Source organism: Podarcis vaucheri, assembly GCF_965113315.1.
Source record: "Podarcis vaucheri genome assembly, chromosome: 2".
In the NCBI taxonomy this organism is placed as follows: Eukaryota; Metazoa; Chordata; class Lepidosauria; order Squamata; family Lacertidae; genus Podarcis; species Podarcis vaucheri.
This window is the reverse complement of record NC_138760.1, coordinates 114,553,854-114,579,254: the sequence shown is the minus strand read 5'-3', so window position 1 is coordinate 114,579,254 and position 25,401 is coordinate 114,553,854. Positions and strand designations below refer to the sequence as shown.

At 45.9% G+C, this 25,401-nt stretch overlaps 1 protein-coding gene and 2 long non-coding RNA genes across 3 annotated transcripts; 2 read left to right on the top strand and 1 right to left on the bottom strand.

The window, feature by feature from the left end:
- The first annotated feature begins 415 nt into the window (after positions 1 to 415).
- Positions 416 to 2,592, top strand: LOC309525385. Its single transcript, XR_014216209.1, has 3 exons — positions 416 to 1,240; positions 2,043 to 2,153; positions 2,415 to 2,592. It is a non-coding gene; the product is annotated as an uncharacterized lncRNA (long non-coding RNA).
- A 112-nt stretch (positions 2,593 to 2,704) lies between these two features.
- LOC309525558 lies at positions 2,705 to 18,912 on the bottom strand. The gene is made up of 4 exons (XR_014216417.1): positions 18,830 to 18,912; positions 18,298 to 18,374; positions 11,185 to 11,259; positions 2,705 to 2,998 (listed from the first exon to the last, which is right to left on the bottom strand). It is a non-coding gene; the product is annotated as an uncharacterized lncRNA (long non-coding RNA).
- Positions 10,678 to 21,505, top strand: LOC309524903 (hyaluronidase-1-like). Its single transcript, XM_082210123.1, has 4 exons — positions 10,678 to 10,943; positions 14,865 to 15,817; positions 18,874 to 18,963; positions 21,136 to 21,505. The coding sequence occupies exons 1-4, from the start codon at positions 10,760 to 10,762 to the stop codon at positions 21,460 to 21,462; spliced, it is 1,554 nt and encodes a 517-aa protein (XP_082066249.1). The 5' UTR covers positions 10,678 to 10,759; the 3' UTR covers positions 21,463 to 21,505.
- Positions 21,506 to 25,401: the final 3,896 nt, after the last annotated feature.

Sequence of the window (25,401 nt, the reverse complement as noted above, 5' to 3'; positions counted from 1 at the left end):
CAGGGCTGCAGGCTTTAGACAGTTATTCATGTGGTGATGAAATGTTGGTTACAGCAGAACGGTGTGTTTGTGTGTGTGTGTCATATTTCTAGTGGGAGAGAGTTCCTCAGCAGAGCACCACAGCGAAGTTCTACAGCCACAGCTGACAATGAGGAATGAGAGGTGGCTGCATAATGTGCCAGTGGATTGAACCATTTTATACCCAATGCTGCAGAGCCACAAAACTTCACGAAAAAACAAATAAACGGCAGGCTGACCTCTCATAAAAGAATGAGAGGTCAGCCTGCCGTTCAGCACAGACATCAGTTATCTCTGATGGGGACTCTGAATGTCTTCCCTCTAATACTCACTCCTTCTATCACAATCATGGGTCCAGGAACACAAACAAATCCCTTTCTTCTTCCCATTACCATGCCAGTGGATTGAACCATTCTAAAGGCAACTCCGCAGAGTCACAAAACTTCAGGAATAAAACAAACAAACAGCATTAACTCTGTGACCTGTGTATTTGAGTGTGGTTTAAAAACAGGGACTGTTAAAGGAATCAGATCAGTTATCACAACTCTAGCATATTAGGATGTTTCTCCAAGTCCTTGCAGTTAACAAGCAAGATGAAATAACTGACTAACCAGCTGACTAACCAGCCAACTTTCCATCTCTGCCCATTAATGGGCATCAACTCCAGCTTTGATCCTGTGTGACTCCATCAACCAAGAAATATGGAGGTGGACAAAAAACCCACTGAAAGGAACAAGAACTCCTTCCTTGCATGATAGCATCAGGTGGCCTCTGAGGTCTGGGACATTCAGTACAGCCCATTTGGATTTTTGTGAGCAATCAATGCATTATATCCCAATCAGATCAAAGGAACCACTACCCACCCCTCTACTGCTCTTCGGAACCACCCCAGCATATTTCCAGAGGCGTCTTGTATCTTTCAAGCCCATCACTTCCAGGTGTCCTGAGAAGCCAATGAGGTTTCTTCTGACCTTATATAATTGCTGTGTTGAGCTTGGTTCATCACACCTTACCAGAGGCTGAGCTGCTGGTGCTACTTACTCCAAGGAGGCCTGATCTGCCCAGCAACCCAGTGGTCTCTCATCTGCCAGACTTCAGAACTTGCCTCCTCATACAAAAGGGGTATCAATGGGGCAGAGCTTCTTTCTTGATAATCGGGGCCCACGTGTGGCTCGGGTCTGCCTGCTTGCGTTCTGTATTTTGCTTTGCCTCAAGCCTGGAGGTAAGAAACCCCCCAACTCCTTTTTGAACTGTGTGACATGTTAGCTGTGTGCGTCGGTGGAGATTCAGCAGGGACAATTTCTGAAAGGCAAGCGTAGTCCCTGCACTCAGAATGTTTGGGCAGCTGCTGGGGCTACATGAGAGTCCCGTTCTGCTGAGAGCAGTATGCCCTCTTTTTCAATATAAATCTCTTGTCCATCGTCAGGGAGAGGAGCACAACCTGTCACCATCCTTCTGATCTCCTCAGTGCTTCCTTGAGATAGTCTTTCCCCAAAGCAGAGGTTTCCAAGCTTTTGGGGTCCACAGCTCCCTTGACGAACTACATTCTTTCTGTGGCTCCCCTATGAGGAAATGGGCTCCAAGCCTCAGGAGCCTAGTTATGCCACCCCTTGGCTGCAGAGCCCACAGCCCTTCACCCCTTTTTGAAGACGCTCCCTTGTGGAGTGTTCCTGCAGCCTCCTCTCCACTCCCCTCTCCTTGTGAGTCCTCCGGGCAGCCACCCCCCATCACTGGGCCACCCCTATCCCAAAGAGCGTTGCCTCCTCACTTGTCTGTCCATTCCCAACAGAAAGGACTAGTGGACTGGCTGGCTGGGCTCCCTCACCCACTTGCTTGCTTACTCTGAGGCTGCCTCAGCTCCTAGCAACCAGCACCCCCTGGTCAGCCCCAGAGGCACCATACGCCTGGGGAACTTGTAGCCAGGGCTGCTACAACATCTAGCCCCTGATTTAATGAGTTTTAAAGTAAGGGCAGTGCTTGCAGGGACAAACAAACAAACAAACAAACATGTCTGTCTTTTACAGTGGATGCTCTGACATGCAGACAATGCTTTTCATATCATTACGAAACGCCATGCGATGTGAGTACGGACACGTGTATTGGAGACATTTGTACGTTTTATCAAGAATTTTCAGGTAAGAGTCTGTCCCATTTACAGTCTTCCTTTGCATATGCTGGGCTAGAATGACAGGGTGTAGAGGAGGGTCACGGCCTCCTGACTTTTCAATGGTTGTAAGCGCTCAATAGGAGCCACATTGGATCAGACCAAAGAGCCATCAAAGATGTGGAGTAAACTTTATCCTTTTAAATGTATTCTCTTTTGCTATGGGCAAATTCAGTAACATTCTCTTCATACCTGTTATTAACACAAATACTTCTCTTTCTCTCTCCAAAAGAAAATGGTGACTTGATTAAATACTCCAGATCATGCAGCTACAATTACTGGAAATACAGTTGTGGACAGGAAATTTTCATTGGAAATAACCGACATATAACAACATGCTGTTATACTGACCTCTGTAATGATGAATAAAATCGGACTCCTCTTGAAATAAAAATTGTCCGGTCTAAAAATATGGCTCAAAAGCTTTACTGACAGAACTTCTTCCAAAACAGACACTCAAAACAATAATGTTACATCCAGAGAGTTACCATGTGTTTATCCAAGCACAGGTACCACATCTTAGACATATGACATTAATTCACATAGAAGTGAAAACAAAGCTCTGCCTCTCCTGTAGCCTTCATTACAGTCTGAGGCTGTGTTTCTAGAGAGAATCATTTTCATACCTGTCTCCTTGGTGGCCTGAGAGAGGGAACAAAAGACCAACTCAAACATAATGGAGATTTGCAACTGAATACCTTTCTTATGTGATCTACACACCAACATGAGAGCTAGCAGAGAGCATTCTATGTTAATTGTCCACTGTTAGGCACTCTGAGAAGATTGGGTTCTTTTGTGGAGATTCAGCATGTGTTTCTGTAAAAAAAAATTGTATGCCTAATAAGCTAATTCACCAAAGACATGAAGAAAGATTGGTTTATTACATGAAATGAAAAGAGACAGCAACATTATCAATACAGCAAATACAGCCTTTTGAGTAAATACCCACCTTAATTATAGAGAGAAAAGAGAGTCCTAACTACTCAAGCCTGAAAAGTTGAGCGTGACAGTGTGCCCCAGAGCCACACTGAAAGTAGAATAAAATAAGGGACTGAGGTGGCATACCTAATCAGGAAGGAAGCAGAACCCAATGCCAGGGATCAGAGATTGGTGCCTAATGTGAGAGTTAAACTCTCGCATTCCAAATCCTATATCAGCAAGGCAATAGCGCCTCTTACCCATTCCTTGGTATGAGGTTCATATTGTCAGGAAAAAGCAGCAATGCAAAAGCCAGCTGCAGGTGGCTGGAATGCAAAACAGGATGTTTTTGTCTGGAACTGTACTGTTGGGAAAAAGGGGCAGTCTATTCTCTGTACTGAGCACCGGATGTTAGCTCAGAGTGTCATCTGACCTGTACTGGAAGTACAGGGGTGGAGTTGTGACTCTACTGCCGGAGTCTGGAGGGTACAGACACGTTTCTCTGTACTGCTGAATGACAGGAATAAAAGACATGTAAATAGGACTCCTGTCTGTCTCTTTTCCCCTCCCTGGGGGAATGCAGGGAGGGAGAAGGAGGAGGGTGTGTTCTTCTCACGTTTGAGGAGGATCGCCGATTTATGGCCTTGCCTGTGCCCTGCCGGGAGACGCAGACGGGAAGGTCAACAAGTATCTCATCCGATTGCCTGGAGTGAGGCCAGTTACCTCTGACTGCGTGCTGAGAATACTGACACATATATGAGCATAGGGTATGAGCGTAGGGTTGATCCTTGAAAACAGAGCAGAGAGGGGATCGCATTGGGGCTTGTGAGCTACCTAATTATTGATAATGTGTGGTTTAAGCACACTCTGGGGCCAAGTACTCTCTATGGAGGGGTGAAAGGTCTGCCTGAGTGAGCAAATAATGTTACCTCAATCCTTTTGAATCATTGGTTATTGATGCTCGTTCCTGCTTGTTCGACATGCTGCTTACACAGATAAGTTTGAAGTTGAGGGGACATGATCTTAATTTTGGAAAACCATCTGGTTAATTATACGGTTCCTGAATAATAAATGTGTCTTAAAATGAATATCATTCTCTGTGATAAGTCTGCTTCCTACTTACAGGAGAGTGATAATTAAATTTTGCTGGCCAGCACCAGATTAGTATGCAAGCATACTAGTAATTAGTAATTAGCTTAGTAAGGCAAGCATTAATGGTGAGGATGCTTGCTTGTATCTACAAGGTCACTTCTTAGACAGGAGTTTACACCAGGGTCATAGATAACTACTGAAAGGCATATTTTATATTAGACTCATGCTAACTACACTGATGCTATGAACCACATAAATAAACTATGGGCCAAGGACATGCTAGCACCCATTGTTACACATCGCCTTGTTATTTTATAAGAGGGCAATACAGTGGTACCTCTGGTTATGAACTTAATTCGTTCCGGAGGTCCGTTCTTAAGCTGAAACTGTTCTTATCCTGAGGCATTCCTTCACTAATGGGACCTCCCGCTGCACGTGTGCCTCCATTGCACGATTTCCATTCACATCCTGGGTCAAAGTTCCCGGCCAGGAGCAGCTACTTCTGGGTTAGCAGATCTCGTAACCTGAAGCGTTCCTAACCAGAGGTACCACTGTATAGAAATGCTACTATAAATCAATAAATTGTGCTACACTGAAGGGGCTCACATTTTCATCACAGCTACTTGATAACTCTAGTTTTCAATTACAGTGGTACCTCGGATTACGAACAGCCCTCTTAACGAACTATTCAGTTTGTGAACTTCTGCAAAACTGGAAGTTTACCTTGGTCTACGAACTTTACCTTGGTCTACAAATGGAAGTCAAATAGTGGAAGGGCACCGGTGGTGGAAGACCTCATTAGGGAAAGTGTGCCTTGGTTTAAGAATGGCTTCAGTTTAAGAACGGACTTCTGGAATGGATTAAGTTCATAAACCAAGGTACCACTGTAAATAGATGGTGCGGCCAATGCAAAGGAATAGGATGAATGTACAGAGCAGATCCACAATTCTGCCCAACGCTCCTGCCCAGAATACAGTGATGTTCAGATAGAAACCTAGGCACAACTCATTGTTCCATGTCCTTAAGACCCCCTCCAGACTGGGTTTTTATGGTGGGGGTCTCCTGTAACATGTTCTTGACACAACAATAGTGTATTAGTGCTGGATTTCATCTGCTCTGCTTTGTACTGTGATTTCCCCCCAACCATACCACATTATTCCTGCCCAGGGGAGCTATCATGCCACAAAAGTGGGACAAAAATATACTAGAACATTTGTGGTTTTAAAATATCATGGGATTTCATCAGAAAGTTATGGTATATATGCATGAACCACTGAGACTGCCCCAAAACTTTTGCAGGTGCAACATGCGTTGAAAGCAGGATCGCAAGCAGCATCACGAGCACAAGTAATCATCAGTGCACAATTTAAAAAGGAAGTCTGGAGGAGCTCTTAAATATACAGTGGTACCTCTTAATTTGTACTTTATTCGGTTCCAGAGGTCCGTTCTTAACCTGAAACTGTTCTTAATCTGAAGCACCACTTTAGCTAATGGGGCCTCCTGCTGCTGCTGCGCCGCCGGAGCACAATTTCGGTTCTCATTCTGAAGCAAAGTTCTTAACCGGAGGTACTATTTCTGGGTTAGCGGAATCTGTAACCTGAAGCGTATGTAACCTGAAGCATATGTAACCCGAGGTACCACTGTAAATTAAAATCTGGACTTGGGAACCCTAGATATTAGCCTAGCCCAAGTGTATCATGATGTTTCTCCCAGTTCTTGCACTCAGGATCCAAAGTGAAATTGATTCAGCCAAATGACTAACCAGCCAACCAACCTGCCATCTCTCCCCAGTTGCACGCATCAACTGTTTTGATGCTATATGGGCCCGGTGAAACAAGAAATATGAGGGTGGACCGAAAACTTATTAAAAGGAAGAATAATTCCTTCTAAGTCAGACATTGTCAGGCTTCGGGGAAGCAGCTTCCTCCCTCCCTTTGCCTGTAGATAAGCAGAACAAAGCAAAAATAGTCCCTTACCATTTAAAGAGGCTTTAATGATCACAGCAAAAGAACAAAGAGTCCATTCTCAGAGTAAAGGTGCTCCCAAATAAGGTTTACACCCACTCCCTCCCAAGTCACTTTTTCATCTTGCAACCTGATCTCGCAACCCACTTTGGTTTCTGAGCTGCCACCTTATCTGCTTGTACCTTATCATACCTTATATACCTTATCATCTTGGGCTGGGCGGATGTAGGCTCTCCAACAAGAGTGAGCACTCACACTTTACACTATGGGTGCCCTTTGAGGATATTTCACCCCTCCCATTGCAAGAATCTGCTAATGTTTCAGAAAGGAGGGGGCGGATTTGGCTCATTACTTATTCCTCTCCAGCCTGACTTCAAAGGGGGAGTCTGAGTGTTATCTGTGTATAGATAAGGTCGCTGCTCATGCAGCTGTAACACTCAGTGCAGCCCAGCATCTCCATTTAGTTTGTAGATAGTTTGTACAGTAGCTGTAGAGAATAAAAGAAAAAGAAAAAAGCAGAGACATCACCTTGCCAACAAAGGTCTGTTTAGTTAAAGCCATGGTTTTCCCAGTAGTGATGTATGGAAGTGAGAGCTGGACCATAAAGAAGGCTGATCACCGAAGAATTGATGCTTTTGAATTATGGTGCTGGAGGAGACTCCTGAGAGTCCCATGGACTGCAAGAAGATCAAACCTATCCATTCTTAAGGAAATCAGCCCTGAGTGCTCACTGGAAGGACAGATCTTGAAGCTGAGGCTCCAATACTTTGGCCACCTCATGAGAAGAGAAGACTCCCTGGAAAAGACCCTGATGTTGGGAGATGGGGACGACAGAGGACGAGATGGTTGGACAGTGTTCTCAAAGCTACAAACATGAGTCTGACCAAACTACGGGAGGCAGTGGAAGACAGGAGTGCCTGGCGTGCTCTGGTCCATGGGGTCACGAAGAGTCAGACACGACTAAACGACTAAACAACAACATTCTACAGAGCTGTCGTTTGAGTGATTCATGCTCTGCTGTTCTCCGCTGACTACTGGAAGTGAGTTTGGTGCTCACAGCTCTGAGTTGTGAGTCCACAGCACTTAGACCTGCTTCCTGCGTGGAAGGTCTCTGGAAGTGCTTTCCAGATCACCTGGCCCAGTCGGGGCTGAAGAGGTTGAGCCCAGTAGGTGGCACTGGCTCAAAGGCGAAGCTGACACCCTTTGCGGGATTGCGTGCAGCTCTTTGGACCCCAGGGAACTTACTGGTTGTATGGGCTGGCCTGCGCCTCAGTTGTTATTCTTTGGAGGTTAACGCCCAGCCTCAGTTAGTCAATTTACACTGCTGAGAGGTGGGGCCAGTTGCATAAATAGGGGAAGGAGCTGGCAGTAGCCAGGCAGTCAGCTCAGGAGCTTCACCCACCCACCCAACCCTCCCTTTGTTTAATGTTTCTTGTTTGCAGGTTACCCTTTTTTCTTCCAGTTTAGCAGGCCCTGCTACGGTGTTTTGACTGTTTGCTGTTGAAGAACCGGGAATAAATTTTCCTGCATTGGCAGGTTTTGTCTTCACCGTAGCAATTTGTCACAACTTTGGTGGTTTAAGGCCTTGGGCGGAATCCTTTAGCCTTTTCTTCCCTAAACAAAAACATCTTGGGGATTCTAGGCCACAGGGAGGTTAGGCTGGCTTCAACCAGAGCCAGGGCTTTTTTGGCTGTGGCTCCGATCTGGTGGAACGCTCTGTCACAAGAGATTAGGGCCTTGCGGGACTTGACATCTTTCAGCAGGGACTGCAAGACAGAGCTGTTCCACCAGGCAGAAAGCTTGTGGAGCACTAATGAAATTCTATTTTACACTGGGTGGCCAGTGTAGAACCTGTGCTGAAAATCTTCGCCAATAAAGTGGTTTCCCAAATGCTCTATGGAGCAGTGATAAGGGGCATGGACCCAAATGCTAACAAAGCCTTAGAAATAGTGCAGAACAAATTTCTCAGGAAAGTGCTCTTGCTCCCCAACGGGACCCCAGCTGCTCTTATCCGTGTTGAAGTGGACGTGACAACAATATGGGCTAGAATTGACTATCAGTGTCTAAACTATGTGAAAAGACTCCAATCATTCTCGGAGGAGAGATTCCCCGCTATGTCCCACACTGAATGGGAACAGACCAAATGCTGGAAGGCCGGCACCCAAAGCCTCTTGTCCCAATATCAATTACAAGATCGTCAGGTGACCATGAAGATGGATAGGAGGAGCCTAAGAGATTGTCTCTTTAGGTCCGATGTAGAAAGGAATTTATCCACAGTTGCCTCTATCAAAAGTTCACTATGGTTCCCACTTATTAAAATGGAGCACACCCGAGCTAGATTTCTGACAAAGCTCCCACTTGCTGTACTAAGAATCGCTTTTACAGAATTACGATTCCAATCGATGCCCTCGATGGTGTTGGATGGTCGGTACGGCAAAGTACAGTACGAGGAGAGACTTTGTATATGTGGGCAACCCTGTGTAGAGGATCTGTATTTATTGCAATGCCTGCTCCATATAGATCCAAGAGACCGATTTATAAAACCCCTGCTTACGAATGGAATGCATGCTAACAGGGTGGAAAGGGTGAAATGGCTGCTGAATGATTCTGATGACTTTGTAACTTATAAAGTAGCACTATATGCATTGGCAGCTAAGAAGATCAGGAGAAAAGAGCTAGATAAAATAGCGGTCAACTGCAAAGGGGATTCGGACATTTAAAAAGGCATATTTTGCCTGAGATTTCCCTGCTATTCTATCTTATGCAACAAATAATTTCTAGGAGACTTGACCGTCGTCTATTGCACTTGCAGTGCTAAATGTTTTTATGGTTATTGCTGTTTTTCCTTTTGTTCCCCTTGTGAACGATGCCATGGGCTTTGGCTAGTGCAATAAAGTCTATGATGATGATGAATAAAGTTGTGGCCAAATTTTAATTCCATAACACTTTGTCAGAGTCATTATTCCTTTCTGCTGGTCCCTGGGGGCTGGGGCGGTCACCGCCTGGTCACGCAATGAGTTAACTCTCCCAGTTCTTCTCCTCCTAGCTGTTCACCACCTAGCTCTTCCCAACTTTTGTCTTCTGAACTATGTCCCTCTGCAAACCACTGTTCCAAATCTATACTGCCCCACTGCTCCTGGGAAGATTCAGGATTCTGAACAGGAGCAGGGGGAGGGGGAGGCTCCCACCATTCCTTCAGCACGGTCCCTGACAGACATAAAGAGGTCTCAGAGATCAGAGTATGCCCTTGAATGCTAGTTGCTGGGAATCACATGTGAAGATAGTTCTGTTGTGCTCATGTCCTGCTTTTTTTGCTTCCCTTAAGCTTCCGGATGAATCATTGAATTGTAGAGTTGGAAGGGATTCTGAGGATCATTGAGTCTAACCCACTGCAATGCAGCTGCCCCATACGGGGATCAAACCTAAGATCTTGGTGTTGCGTGGCAAGTTCTTGCCTCCCACCAGTAGAAATAAAGACATGTGATACCATTATTTTAGGTTAATGGGCTAAAATTGGCCACAACTTAATTGGTTACAGGTGATGAGTGGTATTGGCTTAGGCATTGGTCCTATCCAACTATCCTGCTTCAGCCTGTTTGCTTGAAGACCAGGAAGGGTTAACACCAGCAGGGGGAGCCCTGCTGATGCACATCAGCTAGGGACTCCCCCGGCGTCACCGCTCGGGGGGGGCGCTTTAGGCCCTGGCCTCCATAGGCTTCGGATGAGGCCACGCCCGCTGGAATCCTTTACCGGACTACCCTTCAATATCCGGGGGAGGTGAAGTGTTCCCCCCCAACAGATCTGCATAACAATACCCCTACCAATGCCTAACCGCCAAAACCAAAGTAGTTGTGACAATTTGCTACGAGGTAGGCGAAAAACCAAATGGCCAGTGACAATTTGCCAAGTGGAAAAAAATCCTACCAGGCCCCTTAACGGTGACCAACCGAGGTCCATAGCAAGGTCAGAAGGGGAACCTTAAAGGGTGGGCAGGTGGGAAACGTCAGCAGCTGAGCGGCCAAAAGAGGGAGATCCCGGGGCCGCACTTGCCTTAAGTGAGGCAAGCCACACACCCCGAGCAAGCCGATTAGCTGGCTCAGGGGATGATGCGGCCCTGAGGATTCCCCTGATTGCGCGGGGGCTGGAAGCCAGCCCCCACGCGTGTGTTGGGGGCGTGAAGCCCACAACACCACCTCCTCCTGAGGGTCGGAAGTGGCTTTATCAGCACCATGCTCTAACCAACTGAGCTATCCTGTGAGAACAAGATGCTGGACTAGAAGTTCACTGGCCTGATCCAGCAAGCTCTTCTCATGTTCTTATTGAGGGCATTCTATAAGGCTTCAGCTGATCCATCAACCCACTTGAATTTATCTGAGCAATCAGTACATTATGCTCCAACTATCCCAATGGAACCACTGCCCACATCTCTGCGGCTCTTTAGAACCACCCCAGCATATTGCCAGAGGCTTATAGCACCTTTCAAACCCACCAGGGCCAGGTGATCTGAAAAGCCAAGAAGGCTCCTCCCAGCCTCATATAATGGACCACTTGCTCCTGGTTCCTCAAACTGAGCAATGCGTTGCTTTCTAGAGGTTACACAACTATGGTTGCCAGGAATCTGAGTCTGCCTTGCAAGCCTGCTTTCTCTCAGCTGACATCCTTCAAAACCAGCCTCCTCTCAGTACAAAGAGGCTTTCTGATGCAGCAGGGCTTCTTCTTTGATAATTGGGGGCCAGGATTGGCTCAGAAATGGCTGCTTGCAGTCTTGCTCTGCCTCAGGTGTGGAGGTAAGTCCCACCTACCACCTTCCTTCCTAAAATCAGAGAAATCCCTAAGCTGCTTTTTGAGCTTTGATGGGTAGTTTGGGATGTTTCAGCAGGGACAACCTCTGAGAGGCTAACTCTGGAAGCCCAAAACAAACAGAGGATGACTATGGCTGCTACTGTGTTGGTAAATACCATCGCGGGGAAGAGGGGCTTACTTCAATATTAAAATGGTGTCTGCAGCCAGCATATACACATAACTCACCTTAAATATCCAGCATATTTGAATCTCCATAGATATGGTTCAATCTTTTGGAAAATAAATTTGCAGAAAACAAATCTGCAAACAAACAAAAACACACCTTTAAACCAGTGCTGATGGTTTGCTATGAAACCATAACAACAACAACAACAACAACAACAACAACAACAACAATTTATAATTTCTACCCCGCCCATCTGGCTGGGTTTCCCCAGCCACTCTGGGCGGCTTCCAACAAAACGCTAAAATACAATAACCTATTAAACATTAAAAGCTTCCCTAAACAAGGCTGTCTTCAGATGTCTTCTAAAAGTTTGGCAGTTATTTTTCTTTTTGACATCTGGTAGGAGGGCATTCAACAGGGTGGGTGCCACTACCAAGAAGGCCCTCTGCCTGGTTCCCCATAACGTGGCTTCTCGCAGCGAGGGAACCGCCAGAAGGCCCTCGGCACTGGACCTCAGTGTCCGGGCAGAACAATGGGGGTGGAGACGCTCCTTCAGGTATACTGGACAGAGGCCATTTAGGGCTTTAAAGGTCAGCACCAACACTTTGAAACGTACTGGGAGCCAGTGTAAGCCTTTCAAGACCAGTGTTATATGGTCTCGGCGGCCGCTCCCAGTCACCAGTCTAGCTGCCGCATTCTGGATTAGTTGTAGTTTCCGGGTGACCTTCAAAGGTAGCCCCACATAGAGTGCATTGCAGTAGTCGAAGTGAGAGAGAACTAGAGCATGCACCACTCTGGCGAGACAGTCTGCAGGCAGGTAGGGTCTCAGTCTGCGTATCAGATGGAGCTGATAAACAGCTGCCCTGGACACAGAATTGATCTGTACCTCCGTGGACAGCTGTGAGTCCAGAATGACTCCCAGGCTGCGCACTTCGTCCTTCAGGACCAGGGAGTCCTCCACACCTGCCCGCCTCCTGTCCTCCCAAAACAGTACTTCTGTCTTGTCAGGATTCAACCTCAATCTGTTAGCCGCCATCCATCCTCCAACCGCCTCCAGACACTCACACAGGACCTTCACCGCCTTCACTGGTTCTGATTTGAAAGAGTGGTAGAGCTGGGTATCATCCGCATGTTGATGGACATCCAGCCCAAACCCCCTGTTGCTCTCTTCCAGTGGCTTCCAGTGGCTGGAAGTGGCTGTTGAAAAGCATGGGGAAAGGACAGAACCCTGAGTCATCCCACAAGTGTGAGCCCAGGAGTCTGAACACTCATCCCCCCCCCACTTTCTAGACATGGCCCAGGAGGAAGGAGCGGAACCACTGTATGACAGTGCCCCCAGCTCCCAGCCCCTCTAGACAGTAACACAACACATGATGTACTCCCTCAGAAGCATTTCTAATTTCACCTTCCCACTTTATGCCAAAGTAGACTGTGAATTGGTGGTAGCTAAGGGACTAGTAGTTTCCCATTCTGCAACAGGGATGACCTTAGGCTACAAAACTCCCGCCTGTGTCCTTGTTGCTAGGCTCTGCTAAGTGCAAGGCTATGAGCAATGCAGGTGGGGTACCAGCTGTTAGATTGCTACAGGGAAGTAACTGGGCTTTAAAATTTTCATGGAACTTTTCTCCCCTCTGGAAGCATCCTCTCTACAAAGACCAAGTTGGCATTGAAGGGGAGGGAGTAGGGCTGGATCTACATGGACCTGTTTAACGTTATTCCCCCCCACCCCCATTAGAACAATATTAGAGACATTGTTCCAAAACAATACTTGACAATGATAACATTTTTTTTTTTACCTTTCTCTCTCCTTTTTTGGTCAAATGTAAGTAATGCTGTTTCTGTACCTGCTGCTGGCTGCTGCTTGCTCTGCCCTGCCCTCTGCTGTCACATTTTAATTATCTCTCCCTCCCTGAACCCTGTCCCTCAAATACCATGAGAGGGGTATTGTAGTGTGAATGCAGCAAAAATAGGGTAAAACACCATACAGGGACATATGAGGAGTGTTTAACCAATATAGCAGCATAAAATGATTAAAAATTAAGCGATTTGTTGTGTTCTGAAGGCAAAGGAAGGACTGGACCCTGATTAATACAATAGACACGAGGCTTGACGAGCAAGACCTTTGGGAGAAAGTTTGCTTGCCACACCCTGGCGGAGGCCATTTTTATTACCAAAAGAACTTTTACACAGCGTTTGTAAGAGCCAATCAGATTTCCTCTGAGCATTTCAAAAATCCCCACGTGGGGACAAAGTCAGATCAGAGGAAGCCTCTTAACTACAAAGAACTACTTCCTATTTGAGCATGCATACATGTTCAGGCTAAATAAACAGGAATCAAGGAGGAATGCATTCATCAAACCCCGGAGGTAATAAACCATAGGAAAGGAAGGACAGGCATTTTACCACCTCCTTCTGAACTCTGTTTCCTGGCCCTAAGATTAACAAAAGCTCCATCAAAGCTACCTCCTTATCTTTATGTACCCAGGATGCCTGGTAAGCAACTGGTCTGTGTAGAATGCTTATACAGTGGTACCTTGGGTTACATACGCTTCAGCTTACATACGCTTCAGGTTACAGACTCCGCTAGCCCAGAAATAGTGCTTCAGGTTAAGAACTTTGCTTCAGGATGAGAACAGAAATTGTGCGGCGGCGGCGCAGCAGCAGCAGGAGGCCCCGTTAGCTAAAGTGGTGCTTCAGGTTAAGAACAGTTTCAGGTTAAGAACGGACCTCCGGAACGAATTAAGTACTTAACCTGAGGTACCACTGTACATGACTGTCAGGCATAGAGAAAATGGGGCAGAGATGAAGACTTGTGGGGTTGAATCAGAAATCGTGTCAATGACTCAAACCCAGTCAAAACAATGCTTTCTCTGCTGACACAGTGGCTTGCTTCATTTTTCATAATTCCTCATAGCAATCCCACATGACCACCACAGCGATTAAAAAAGACAAAGTAATAACACATTATGAATGTAAACAGTAGGACATCATGTGTCCATCTAGCTTATCAAAAGCATTCCTTAACCCTTCCTTAATGTTAAAAACCATGATTGTAGATTGTAGCCCTGGGTTGCACATGGAGAGGTTGGTGCCTGTTTTGCTACATTAGATTCTGCAACCTGGGGTTGATTTCTGGGAAAGGCTGACTTGCCAATCGGGCCTCTGCAGCAGCCTTACTGGGGCTAAATTGCTCTAGGGCTTGATTTTTAACTGATTCACCATTTAGAAAAAGTTATGTTAGGTCTTGTCTTCACTGATGGAAAGAAGAAAGAGTCCCTAACAGAGAGGAATGGCAAACTAAGCTGTTAGACTATGCTGAAATGGCAAAACTGACTGGGAAAGTCAGAGACCAAGAAGACAAGAAATTCAAGGAAGGATGGGAGAAATTTATAATTGATTTAGCAGACCACTGTAAGCAGATGAAAACATTAGCAGGATTTAAATCTCACTTATAATGTAACAAATATCATGGATAATATGGATTGATATAAAACATAGACTATGAAATAATATGCAGTTGGAAATGTTGACAATAGGACTCGTGGAAGTGATGTGTATGTGCGGGAGGGGGAGTCACAAGATTAAGAGAAATCTCATTTTAGGGATATGTATTTGGCATTGCAATTATTTTTTCATTTGTAAAATCAAATCACAATGTTGTTTTTTAAAGATATTGTCTTCACTGTTCACTAATGTTTTCTTTCTGTTTCCCCCTCCCTCCTTCCACCCTTTGATGAAGTTGCCACAGCAGTATCAGAAAAATGGCATACTCTGCGCCATCTGTGGATTACATGTCTAGGAGTCTGGATGTTAGTGATGGTGGTGGATGGTAAAGAAATTATGCATGCGAGGACTCCATTGTTCGCACGCAAGCCTTTCGTAGTGCTATGGAACGCACCAACCAGACTGTGCCAGCTGCGGTACAAGGTGGATTTAGACCTTAGAACTTTTAAAATTCATGCAAATCCCAATGACGATTTGAGTGGCTCCACTGTGACAATATTTTATCACAATCGCTTGGGCTACTATCCCTATTTAAAGACCCCTGTTAAGCCCATCAATGGAGGAATACCACAGCGCGGAAACCTTTACAAGCACATTGCCAAAGTCAAGTCTGATCTCAAAAAGGCCATACCTATGAATCAATTCCAGGGACTTGGAGTCATTGACTGGGAAGACTGGAAGCCCCAGTGGATGAGGAACGTGGGCACTAGAAATATGTACAAAATTAGGTCTCTCGAACCTATTAGAAAGGAGAATCCTCACTGGTCTAGTTTCAGAATCAGGAGCGCCGCCAAGCAAGCATTTGAAAAGGCAGGGGAGACGTTTATGAAGAACACCCTTATCCAAGTGAAAAGAATGAGACCAAAGGGACTCTGGGGTTACTATGTATACCCGGAATGCCATAATTATAATTTCATGGAGCATCCAGATAAATACACAGGAAAATGTGAAAAGCTAGACTTGAAATTGAACGACCGTCTGCTTTGGTTATGGAAAGAAAGCACTGCCCTATATCCTTCCGTATACCTGCAGCACAGGCTGCAGTCAAGTCGGAACTCTCAGAGATTTGTGCGCTATCGGGTTATGGAAGCAATGCGTGTTGCTACCATGGCTAGAAAGGACTATGCCTTGCCTGTTTTTGTGTATTCTAGGCCATTTTATGCCAGAACGTACAGCCCTTTGACAGAGGTAAGGAGAAAGGCATAGACTAGAAGCTATAAACCTCCCAGAACCAGCTTAAACATTACTGTTGAGAGCTGATTGTATACACATGAAAGCTCCAATGTTAGAGAAAGAAATTCATGCGAGATCCTAGGACAGCTTCTGTCACTAAGTAGGCAATGCTCTGAAACCAGAAATCCCTTCTCCAGAGAGTGAACTAGTATCCTTTGGGCTCCAAAAGTGCAGTGGTCACACAAATAGACATTCTCTTGAACAGTTGTTGCCTTGCAAGGGACTTTCCTGCAGATTGCTCATTCAGAGGGGCCACTTATGGAGGAGCACTTTGCAGAATGGAAGCTCCCGGCTCTCAGCAGGTTTTTGCTGCTCCCCAAAACAATTTAAGGCTAGTTCCAGGGCAGGCTGGGTTGTCCCCAGAATGGCCCAGAATGAGTTGGCCTGAGCTGAACCTCCACAATCATATATGTTAGGGTTGCTATATTTCAAAAAGTGAAAATCCAGAGACAAAAGTTGTTAAGCGTTTCTTCTTCTTCTTCTTCTTCTTCTTCTTCTTCTTCTTCTTCTTCTTCTTCTTCTTCTTCTTCTTTCTTTCTTTCTTTGACTAAAGTTTCTGAGCTGCTTTTTTTTTTTGAAAAATTTCCCAAAAACTATATCGAGTTTTTGAGGTATTTTTAAGGAAAATCGACAAAATAACAACACTTGTGGCGTGAGTTGCCATATGTCCGGGTTTTCAGGAATTCCACCTGGACGAATCCTGGATATGTCCAGGAAAGGAAAACCCGGACGTATAGCAGCCCCAATATATGTGTACTATAAGACATATACATAGACATTTAAACCACAAATATATGCATTTAAACCATAAACACTCTAAAAAGAAATATACTGTCATGGTGAGCAGAGCAGGACTAAGCGCTCTCTTCCCTAAATTCACAATACACACACAGGTGCCAGATTCTCTGGACAATATTGAGGGGGCTCTGCCCTTTCAAAAAAAAGAGATGGGGGTGTCAAAGTGCCTTGGCCTCCAGGAGCCGATGCCTTTAAACACACCAGAAATTTCTTCATGTGGTGATGAAAAGTTGGCAACAGCAGAAAGTGTGTTTGTGTGTGTGTGTGATATTTCTAGTGGGAGAGAGTTCCTCAGCAGAGCACCACAGCGAAGTTCTACAGCCATAACTGACAATGAGCTATGTGAGTTGGCTGCATGATGTGCCACAGTCACAGGACCACAACAGGGCCTCTGCTGTAGATAGTACCACATAATGGCAGAGGCAAGCATTCAAGTATTTTGGGCCCAGGAACCTACTTTAGAGACCAAAGTCCGAACCTGGGCCTACTTGCATCCCGGTGCTGTTCTTTAAGGATTGGCAAGGTCCATTCCCAAATGGCAATGCTACCCAGAAGCCTGGCAGTCCCATTTTACACCACCTCCCAGCGCAGGAACTCCTTTTGAAGTATCCAGACAGCCTTCCAGTGTTGGGTCCTTGAATACCGCCCAATCTATGCACCTGATCCTTCTGGAAGAGTTCGGCCTCATCCAGCATGGAGCCAAGTACTGCCCACCACCAGCACTTTCATCTTGACAGAGTTCAGTCTCAATTCATTGGCCCTCACCCAACTCATTGCTGCACCCAGACTCCGATCCAGCAACTGCACATCCTCTCCTGAATAAGAGCTGGACATCACCCACATACTGTTGACATGGCGACTTTTCCCAACAGGTTCACAGAGTTGTAGAAAAGCACAGGGCCGGAGGTGGCATGGGAGCTCACAGTAGAATCGTAGAGTTGGAAGGGACCCTGAGGATTGTCGAGCAGCCCAACCCCCTTCAATGCAGGAATATGCAGTTGCCAGGATCAAACCAGCAACCTTGGCACTGTCAGCACCATGCTCTAACCAACTGAGCTATCCAGGCAGTTTCAGAGTTGAGTTACACAGGTAGCAGGGATGCAGTTTTCGGAATACAGAGTTTTTGAGCTTTATGGGTGCTGAAAAGGGTTCACATTTATTGTGCCCTATCCTGGTCATTTGGATTGTTCAGAAGGTCGACAGTTCAAATCCCTGCGACGGGGTGAGCTCCCGTTGCTTGGTCTCTGCTCTTGGCAGCCTAGCAGTTCGAAAGCACACAGTGCAAGTAGATAAATAGGTACCACTCCAGCGGGAAGGTAAATGGTGTTTCCGTGTGCTGCTCTGGTTCGCCAGAAGTGGCTTAGTCATGCTGGCCACATGACCCGGAAGCTGTACGCCGGCTCCCTCGGCCAGTAAAGTGAGATGAGCGCCGCAACCCCAGAGTCGCCTGCGACTGGACCTAACAGTCAGGGGTCCCTTTACCTTTACCTTTACCTATCCTGGTCATTCAGATTGATCCCACACTCTTGAAATTGCTGCATGTTTTCACAGGAGATAGACATTAGCCTTTGTTTGTAAAAGAGCGTTGACAGTGTTGTAGAAAACGGCATTATACCCTCTGGTGTGCACATTCCTACCAGTGAAATCTCTGGCAAACAGGTGTTGCAAGGGGGGTGGGTTGTAGTGTTCAAAAAACCTGTTTCTTTAGTGGTTTCTGCAACGGTGAACCAAAAAAGGCAAAGAAAAGCAAAACGAGTGTGTATATTATTATTATTATTATTATTATTATTATTATTATTATTATTATTTCTATATCACCCTTCATCGAAGGATCATGGAATGGTTTACAATATAAAAACACAAAAATACACACCATAGTAATAAACAAAAGCTATACCCGCCCCCCCAACACAGTTTAAAAGGCCATAGATCGTTTAATTCGCCAAAGCCCTGGGAGAAGAAGGCTACTGCTTGGTGCCTAAAACTATGTAATGAAGGTGCCATGTGAGCATCCCTGAGGAGAGTGCTCCACAAGGAGGGAGCCACCACAAAAAAGGCCCGTTCTTGTGTTGTTGCTCTCTGGTCCTCTCGTGTAGGAGGCACATGAAGAAGAGCTTCATGTTATGATCGCAGGTTGGTTCATATGGGGACATCACAGCAGTGCCTTACCTTTGCCTCTTGGTTATTATGCATGTTCCTGCTTTACTTTTCAGGAAGACTTGGTGAATACAATTGGTGAGAGTGCAGCATTGGGGACTGCAGGAGTCGTCCTGTGGGGAAACCATCGGTATGCCCTAAGTAAAGTAAGTGAATTAAGAAAATGAATTTGATTTTGCAAGAATTCTTGGGTAACCTCTCATCTTCTTCTCTCCCCACCCCTGTGTATTAATTTTGTTTTTTTACACATACAGTGGTATCTCAGGTTACATACGCTTCAAGTTACATATGCTTCAGGTTACACACTCCGCTAACCCAGAAATAGTGCTTCAGGTTAAGAACTTTGCTTCAGGATAAGAACAGAAATCGGGTTCTGGCGGCACGGCGGCAGCAGAAGGCCTCATTAGCTAAAGTGGTGCTTCAGGTTAAGAACAGTTACAGGTTAAGAATGGACCTCTGGAACGAATTAAGTACTTAACCTGAGGTACCACTGTAATACAGTAAAAAACCAAACTGGTCTAAAGAATAATAATAATAATAATAATAATAATAATAATAATAATGTAAAGCAGAAAAAGAAACAAAAAGATGTAACAGAAGAAGAAAGGGGGGAGAAAGAAGAAAGAAAAATAAAATAAAATAATAGAACAGAACAGAACAGAACAGCAGCAACAACAACACAAAATCTATCACAATTGTATCTTAATGTTCAGTGCACATACAGGGAAGTAAATCCTCCCAGCTCTCACCTGGGAGCTTCCCCCTTCCTCAACCTCACACCTTGAGAAAGACCTTTCTTGCCTGCCTTCCTCTTCTGTCCAACACCTCTCTGTATGTATCTTTTTACCCCAAATATAAGTCTTCAGCAGTGCTTTTTTTTAAAAAAGGAAAATGGGTGCCAGTAATCACCATGAAGTAAGTGCCACACTTTTTTAACAACAAAAAAGAGGTGCCGGTGCTGCGTAGCCTTGAGTACTCTCTGAAAAAAAGCTCTGGGCTTCAGAAAATAAAACTGACATATGAGTAAGATAAACAGAGGGCTCTCAAGAATTCAAAATCATAAAAAGAACCAAAAAAAAAAGTAAAGGAGAAAAGAGATTTTTCAAAGAGCTGGTTTTCGTGGTGAAAGCTCTAGGGCAGAAAGAAAGAAAGAAAGAAAGAAAGAAAGAAAGAGAGAGAGAGAGAGAGAGAGAGAGAGAGAGAGAGAGAGAGAGAGAAGGGGGGAGAGCTCAGAAAAAGCAGGGCAAAATGTAAATGCAGAGTAGAAGAAGAGTTTGGATTTGATATCCCGCCTTTCACTCCCTTTAAGGAGTCTCAAAGCGGCTAACATTCTCCTTTCCCTTCCTCCCCCACAACAAACACTCTGTGAGGTGAGTGGGGCTGAGAGACTTCACAGAAGTGTGACTGGCCCAAGGTCACCCAGCAGCTGCATGTGGAGGAGCGGAGACGCGAACCCGGTTCCCCAGATTACGAGACTACCGCTCTTAACCACTACACCACACTGGCTCTCACTGAAGCCCTTAGTATACCACCTGAATGTGACAATCTTGGTGGCTCAACTGAGTGGGCTCTCCTACTAGGCAAACCTATATACCTACACGTCGTGGTGGTGTCAAGGTAAAGGTAATGGGACCCCTGACCATTAGGTCCAGTCGTGGCCAACTCTGGGGTTGCAGTGCTCATCTTGCTTTATTGGCTGAGGGAGCCGGCGTACAGCTTCCAGGTCATGTGGCCAGCATGACGAAGCCGTTTCTGGAGAACCAGAGCAGCACATGGAAACACCGTTTACCTTCCCGCCAGAGCGGTACCTATTTATCTACTTGCACTTTGATGTGCTTTCGAACTGCTAGGTTGGCAGGAGCAGGGACCGAGCAACAGGAGCTCACCCCGTCGCGGGGATTCAAACTGCTGACTTTCCGATCGGCAAGCCCTAGGCTCTGTGGTTTAACCCATAGCGCCACCCGCATCCCGTGGTGGTGTCAACAGATCTGGAAATTACAGAAAAAGATGAGGAGTAAAATGAAGAACCCATTTTGCTGCTTTCCTCCCTACCATAGGGCTGTAGAAACATACAGATAAATAAATAATAATGAGATTTAGGTAATCCCCCCCCATTCCCTTCTTTGCCATGGACACATTCCTTGATCACTCAGACAAGTATCTGTCCTGGTCATTTGGCAATAGAGATGCAATCTGCAACCCAATATTCCAGTTTATATGGGAGTGAGCCACCGTGGACCCTGTGGGGTTTACTTCCCTGTAGATGTGCAAGGTATCGCTCTGCCACTAAGCCTGTTGTTGTCTTTGTTTTCTTTTAGGCAAGCTGCTTGCAACTGAAAAGCTATATAAGTGGTCCCTTGGGACGTTACATCATTAATGTGACTTCTGCGGCCACGTTCTGCAGCAAAACTCTCTGCAACATGAATGGAAGATGCGTTCGTAGAAACAGTGAATCGGATGCTTATCTGCATTTGCCTTCTCACCGTTATAAGATTGTCTTCGATAGCTCCGATGCAAGAAAAGTCCTCGTGAAAGGATATCTGAGGCAGAAGGAAAGAAAGGCCCTGAAAAGCAGTTTCATCTGCCACTGTTACCAGGGATGGAAGGGGTCGGCTTGCAAGTGGCCTTCATCCTCAAAAGGGTGAAAACCATACTGACAATAAAGGCAATTCAGTCTCTCTTACTCAATATTGCACTGTTCCGCTTTTGATTATTTTTATTCATCTGTTTATTTAAAATATTTTATAGCTCGTTTGTAACCCATTGCAATAGCAATGGGTTAAAAATGTGGTATATATTACATGCCGGCCAAGTGCCCCGTTTTAAGCGGTGGCGCTGTGGTCTTAACCACTGAGCCTCTTGGGCTTGTCGATTGGAAGGACAGCGGTTTGAATCCCCATGACGGGGTGAGCTCCTGTTGCTCTGTCCCTGCTCCTGCCAACCTAGCATTTCGAAAGCACGTCAAAATTCCAGTAGATAAATAGGTACCACTGTGGCGGGAAATTAAACGACGTTTCTGTGTCCTCTGGTTTCCATCACAGTCTCCTGATGCACTAAAAGCGGTTTAGTTATGCTGGCTACATGACCTGGAAAGCTGTCTGCGGACAAACGTTGGCTCCCTTAACCTGAAAAGCAAGATGAACGCCGCACCCCACAGTCACCTTTGACTGGACTTAACCGTCCAGGGGCCCTTTACCTTTTACCTTTACCTTTAAGCAGGGCTACCTTGCTTTCCTTGAAAGTGTCCTGGGCTCTTCCTTCATCACGGGCACCCCAATTTTGCGTGGCCTGTGGATGGAGGCTGTAAAAGCAGCTCCTGGGATGGCAGCTGCATTGGTGCCTTCCAACATGGCACCAGCCTTTGCTACATCTCCCATCAGCCCCTGGGAGAGGGGCCCAAATGTCCGTGTGTGTAAAGGGGAGGAGCCTCAGCCTTCCTCTGCCAACCATGTGAGTAGCTCATGCCTGGGGTGGGGTTCAGGAAGTGGCTTCCTTCTAGCTCAGGGGCGGCGTGCGAGTGGGCCAAGGCAGTCCAACAGGGATGAGTCCATCACATCTTTCTTGACAGCAAAGAAAACTACAAGAAATAGGCAGAGGCGCTAAGCTCCAGCAAATGTTTCAGTGAAACGATATGCCTAAAGTTGGTGCCTCAAACTCATCAGAATCAGCACTACCCATATATCAGAGGGCCAAGGGTAGCACAACTGAGCAGGGAATCACCCCTACATAACATATCTCAGGGGGCTTCAGAATCATCAAGCGGGCCTCTCCCACAGATCTTAATATGCAGGCAGACACTCCTTCAAGTAATCAGGTCTCAAGTTGTACAAGACTTTATAAGTCAGCAGCTTGTTGTCACCTAGCCATGTCCCTGTCTGGCATATTTAATGGTTGAAATGGACACCGAATTTACTTCTCCAGCTGGACAAATCACAGATCATGCTTTTGATAATAGTCCTTCCCTGTTCAGATAGCATCAGAGGGCCACCGGAATATGGGACATTCTGTGCAGCATTCAGCTGATCTTTTAGGCCATTTGGATTTGTCTGAAAGTCAGTACACTGTGTGCCGAAAAGCCCAAGGAACTTCTGCCCACACCTCTGTTGCTCTTGGGAGCCATCCCAGCATATTGGCAGAGGTGTCCTCTACCTTTCAAGATCCCCCGGGATGAAGCGAGAAGCCAACAAGGTTCCTCCCAACCTTAGACAATGGATGTATTGCTAATTGCCAGGAACACACATCAGATAGTATCAGGTGGCCTCTGAGGTCTGGGACATTCTGTGCAGCATCCAGCTGATTCTTCAACCTGTTAGGATTTTTCCTAACAATCAGTACATTATTCCCCGCAAAAGCAGAGAGAACCCACATCTCTGCTGCTCTCCAGAGTCACCCCAGGTTGTTGCCAGAAGCCTCTTGTACCTTTCAAGCCCAGATGAACTGGGAAGCCAAGGAGGTTCCCCTGGCCTTATACAAGGGCTGAGTTGAACCTAGCTCCTCAAACTAAGTGAGGTCTCGCTTGCCAGAAGTTGAGCTACTGCCAGGTTTTTCAGCCAAACTGGTGGGACTTTGTGGCCATAGTGCTCTCCTTGGATTGAGAATGACTAACCTGTGCAGGGAATGAGAGTTTAACGGAAAAGTATTTGGGATTCTCTAGATTGAAATGGATTATTGAAGGACGGGTGGGACAGAAAGATTCTGGCTTTGGGATTTCAGTGGAAAATTAAAAATAAATTGCTGGCCACAAATGGAGCAACCTCCACTAAACTTAGGCCTTACATTTGGAGAGGGAACTAGTCTCCTTTCATAACCTTCTGTTACTGAGTAATAGGGAAAAGCTCAAATGTACTACAGCGGCAGAAAGGGGTTGGGTGCACTCTTCCCACCTTAGATCAAATCTATGCTGTCAGATGCCATAAGAAATCTGCAGAGATAGCGCAGTATAGTACACACCCCAGAAATGATCTCTTTCAGCTTCTGCCTTCTGGAAGAAGGTATAGGGTTATAAAGACCAGGACTAACCACCTGAGAAACAGGTTCTACGCAAATGCAATTTTGGTTCTAAACACATCATAAGGAGTCTCTATAGTATATTGTATTTTAAAATGGGGTTTCAGAGTTTTTAAGGGGTTTTTGAATGTCTTATGTAGATTTTCAATTTCATTGTTCTGTATGGGACAATGACAATAAATATATTGAATTTGTATTCGTCTAAACTTTTGCAGCTCTGGCTAGCCATCGCTATTGTTCCTTCCTGAAGAGATCATGAGAAGATAGCAACAAGATATCTCCTCCTGATGCTACAACCAGAAAAGTGCTAGCCTAACAGAAAAAAATAGGGAATATGGCCTATAAAGCCAGCGTTCATCCATTCTGTTTCACCTGCAGGTTGGTTGAGAGTAGATTGCTCAGCACATCAAGGCGTTACAATTTAAAACTAGAGCTGAACAGAAAACCCAGTGAAAGGAATAGGCATGTCTTCCACGTAAGATGCCATCAGGCATCAGCTGAGGTCTGTGTCAGGCTGCTATGAGCGACTCCCAGCTGATTGCCAGTATAGTATATAGAATAAAGTAGAAAGTAGAAAGACAAAGGGAAAGTATAAAGACAAGGGAAGTTTCTTTTTATTCAGTATTTACAGAGAGCGGCTATAGAACCCAGCCTCTTGGATAATGGTGTTGTCCCGAGTGAATCTCCATCCCCCCATCTCTCCCACTTCCTCATTTGTCACTTCTATGGGAGCTGCTATGTGCCCTCTGTCTTTGAGCTCTTTGCTCTCCTACCTTTATGGCTTGCTGGGTTCAGGGTGGTGGTGGTGGTCCTGGAATGCTTTCTAAAGACACTGTGTCCATCGGCTGTCATCTCTCTGCTGCTTCCTCCTCCTCTTCCTCCTCTCCCATTATTTCCCAACTCCCCCCCCCATTTGCCTCTGAGCTGTGAGCTCCCGCAAACCCCTGTTGTAAATCTAAACTGTCTTCCTCTTCCTCCCCCCTGGAAGGGTCAGGCTGAGGAGGCAGTCTCCGCCATATCTCCTCTGCCCAGTCCCTGACAGTCCGGGAAATTCTGTATGGCACACAGCTGATCCCATTTGGGTTTGTCTTAACAACCAGCACTTTGTGCCTGAAATGGCCCAAGGCAACCACTGCCCTTATCCCTGCTGCTCTTCAGAGTGGCCCCAGCTCCCGCCCCACATCCTGCCCCCTGCTCCATCTCCTCCTGCTCAGATTTTTCTCCTTCCTCCAGCCCTGGCTCCTGCCTTGCGTAATAAATCACTGGCGTCTTCTCTTGGGTTATTGTTTTCCACTCATCTTGTATGCCCTCCTCAGGTCCAATTTTGTATCAGGAGTCCAGGTTCCCAGCTTGATAACACAATAAGCGTAGCTAATTAAAAAGGAGGAATCATAGAATCATAGAATCATAGAGTTGGAAGAGACCACAAGGGCCATCGAGTCCAACCCCCTGCCAAGCAGGCTAAACATGCCCAGCTCCCTTAGCCGTTCCTCATAAGGCATCGTTTCCAGGCCTTTGACCATTTTGGTTGCCCTCCTCTGGACACGTTCCAGTTTGTCAGTGTCCTTCTTGAATTG

Bases quoted from the DNA above. Each gene is read 5' to 3' on its own strand.
- LOC309524903 (XM_082210123.1), top strand. From the start codon at position 10,760: ATGGTTGCCAGGAATCTGAGTCTGCCTTGCAAGCCTGCTTTCTCTCAG. The intron at 15,818-18,873 runs GTAAGGAGAAAG...TTTACTTTTCAG, and splicing joins CGTACAGCCCTTTGACAGAG to GAAGACTTGGTGAATACAAT. The intron at 18,964-21,135 runs GTAAGTGAATTA...GTTTTCTTTTAG, and splicing joins ATCGGTATGCCCTAAGTAAA to GCAAGCTGCTTGCAACTGAA.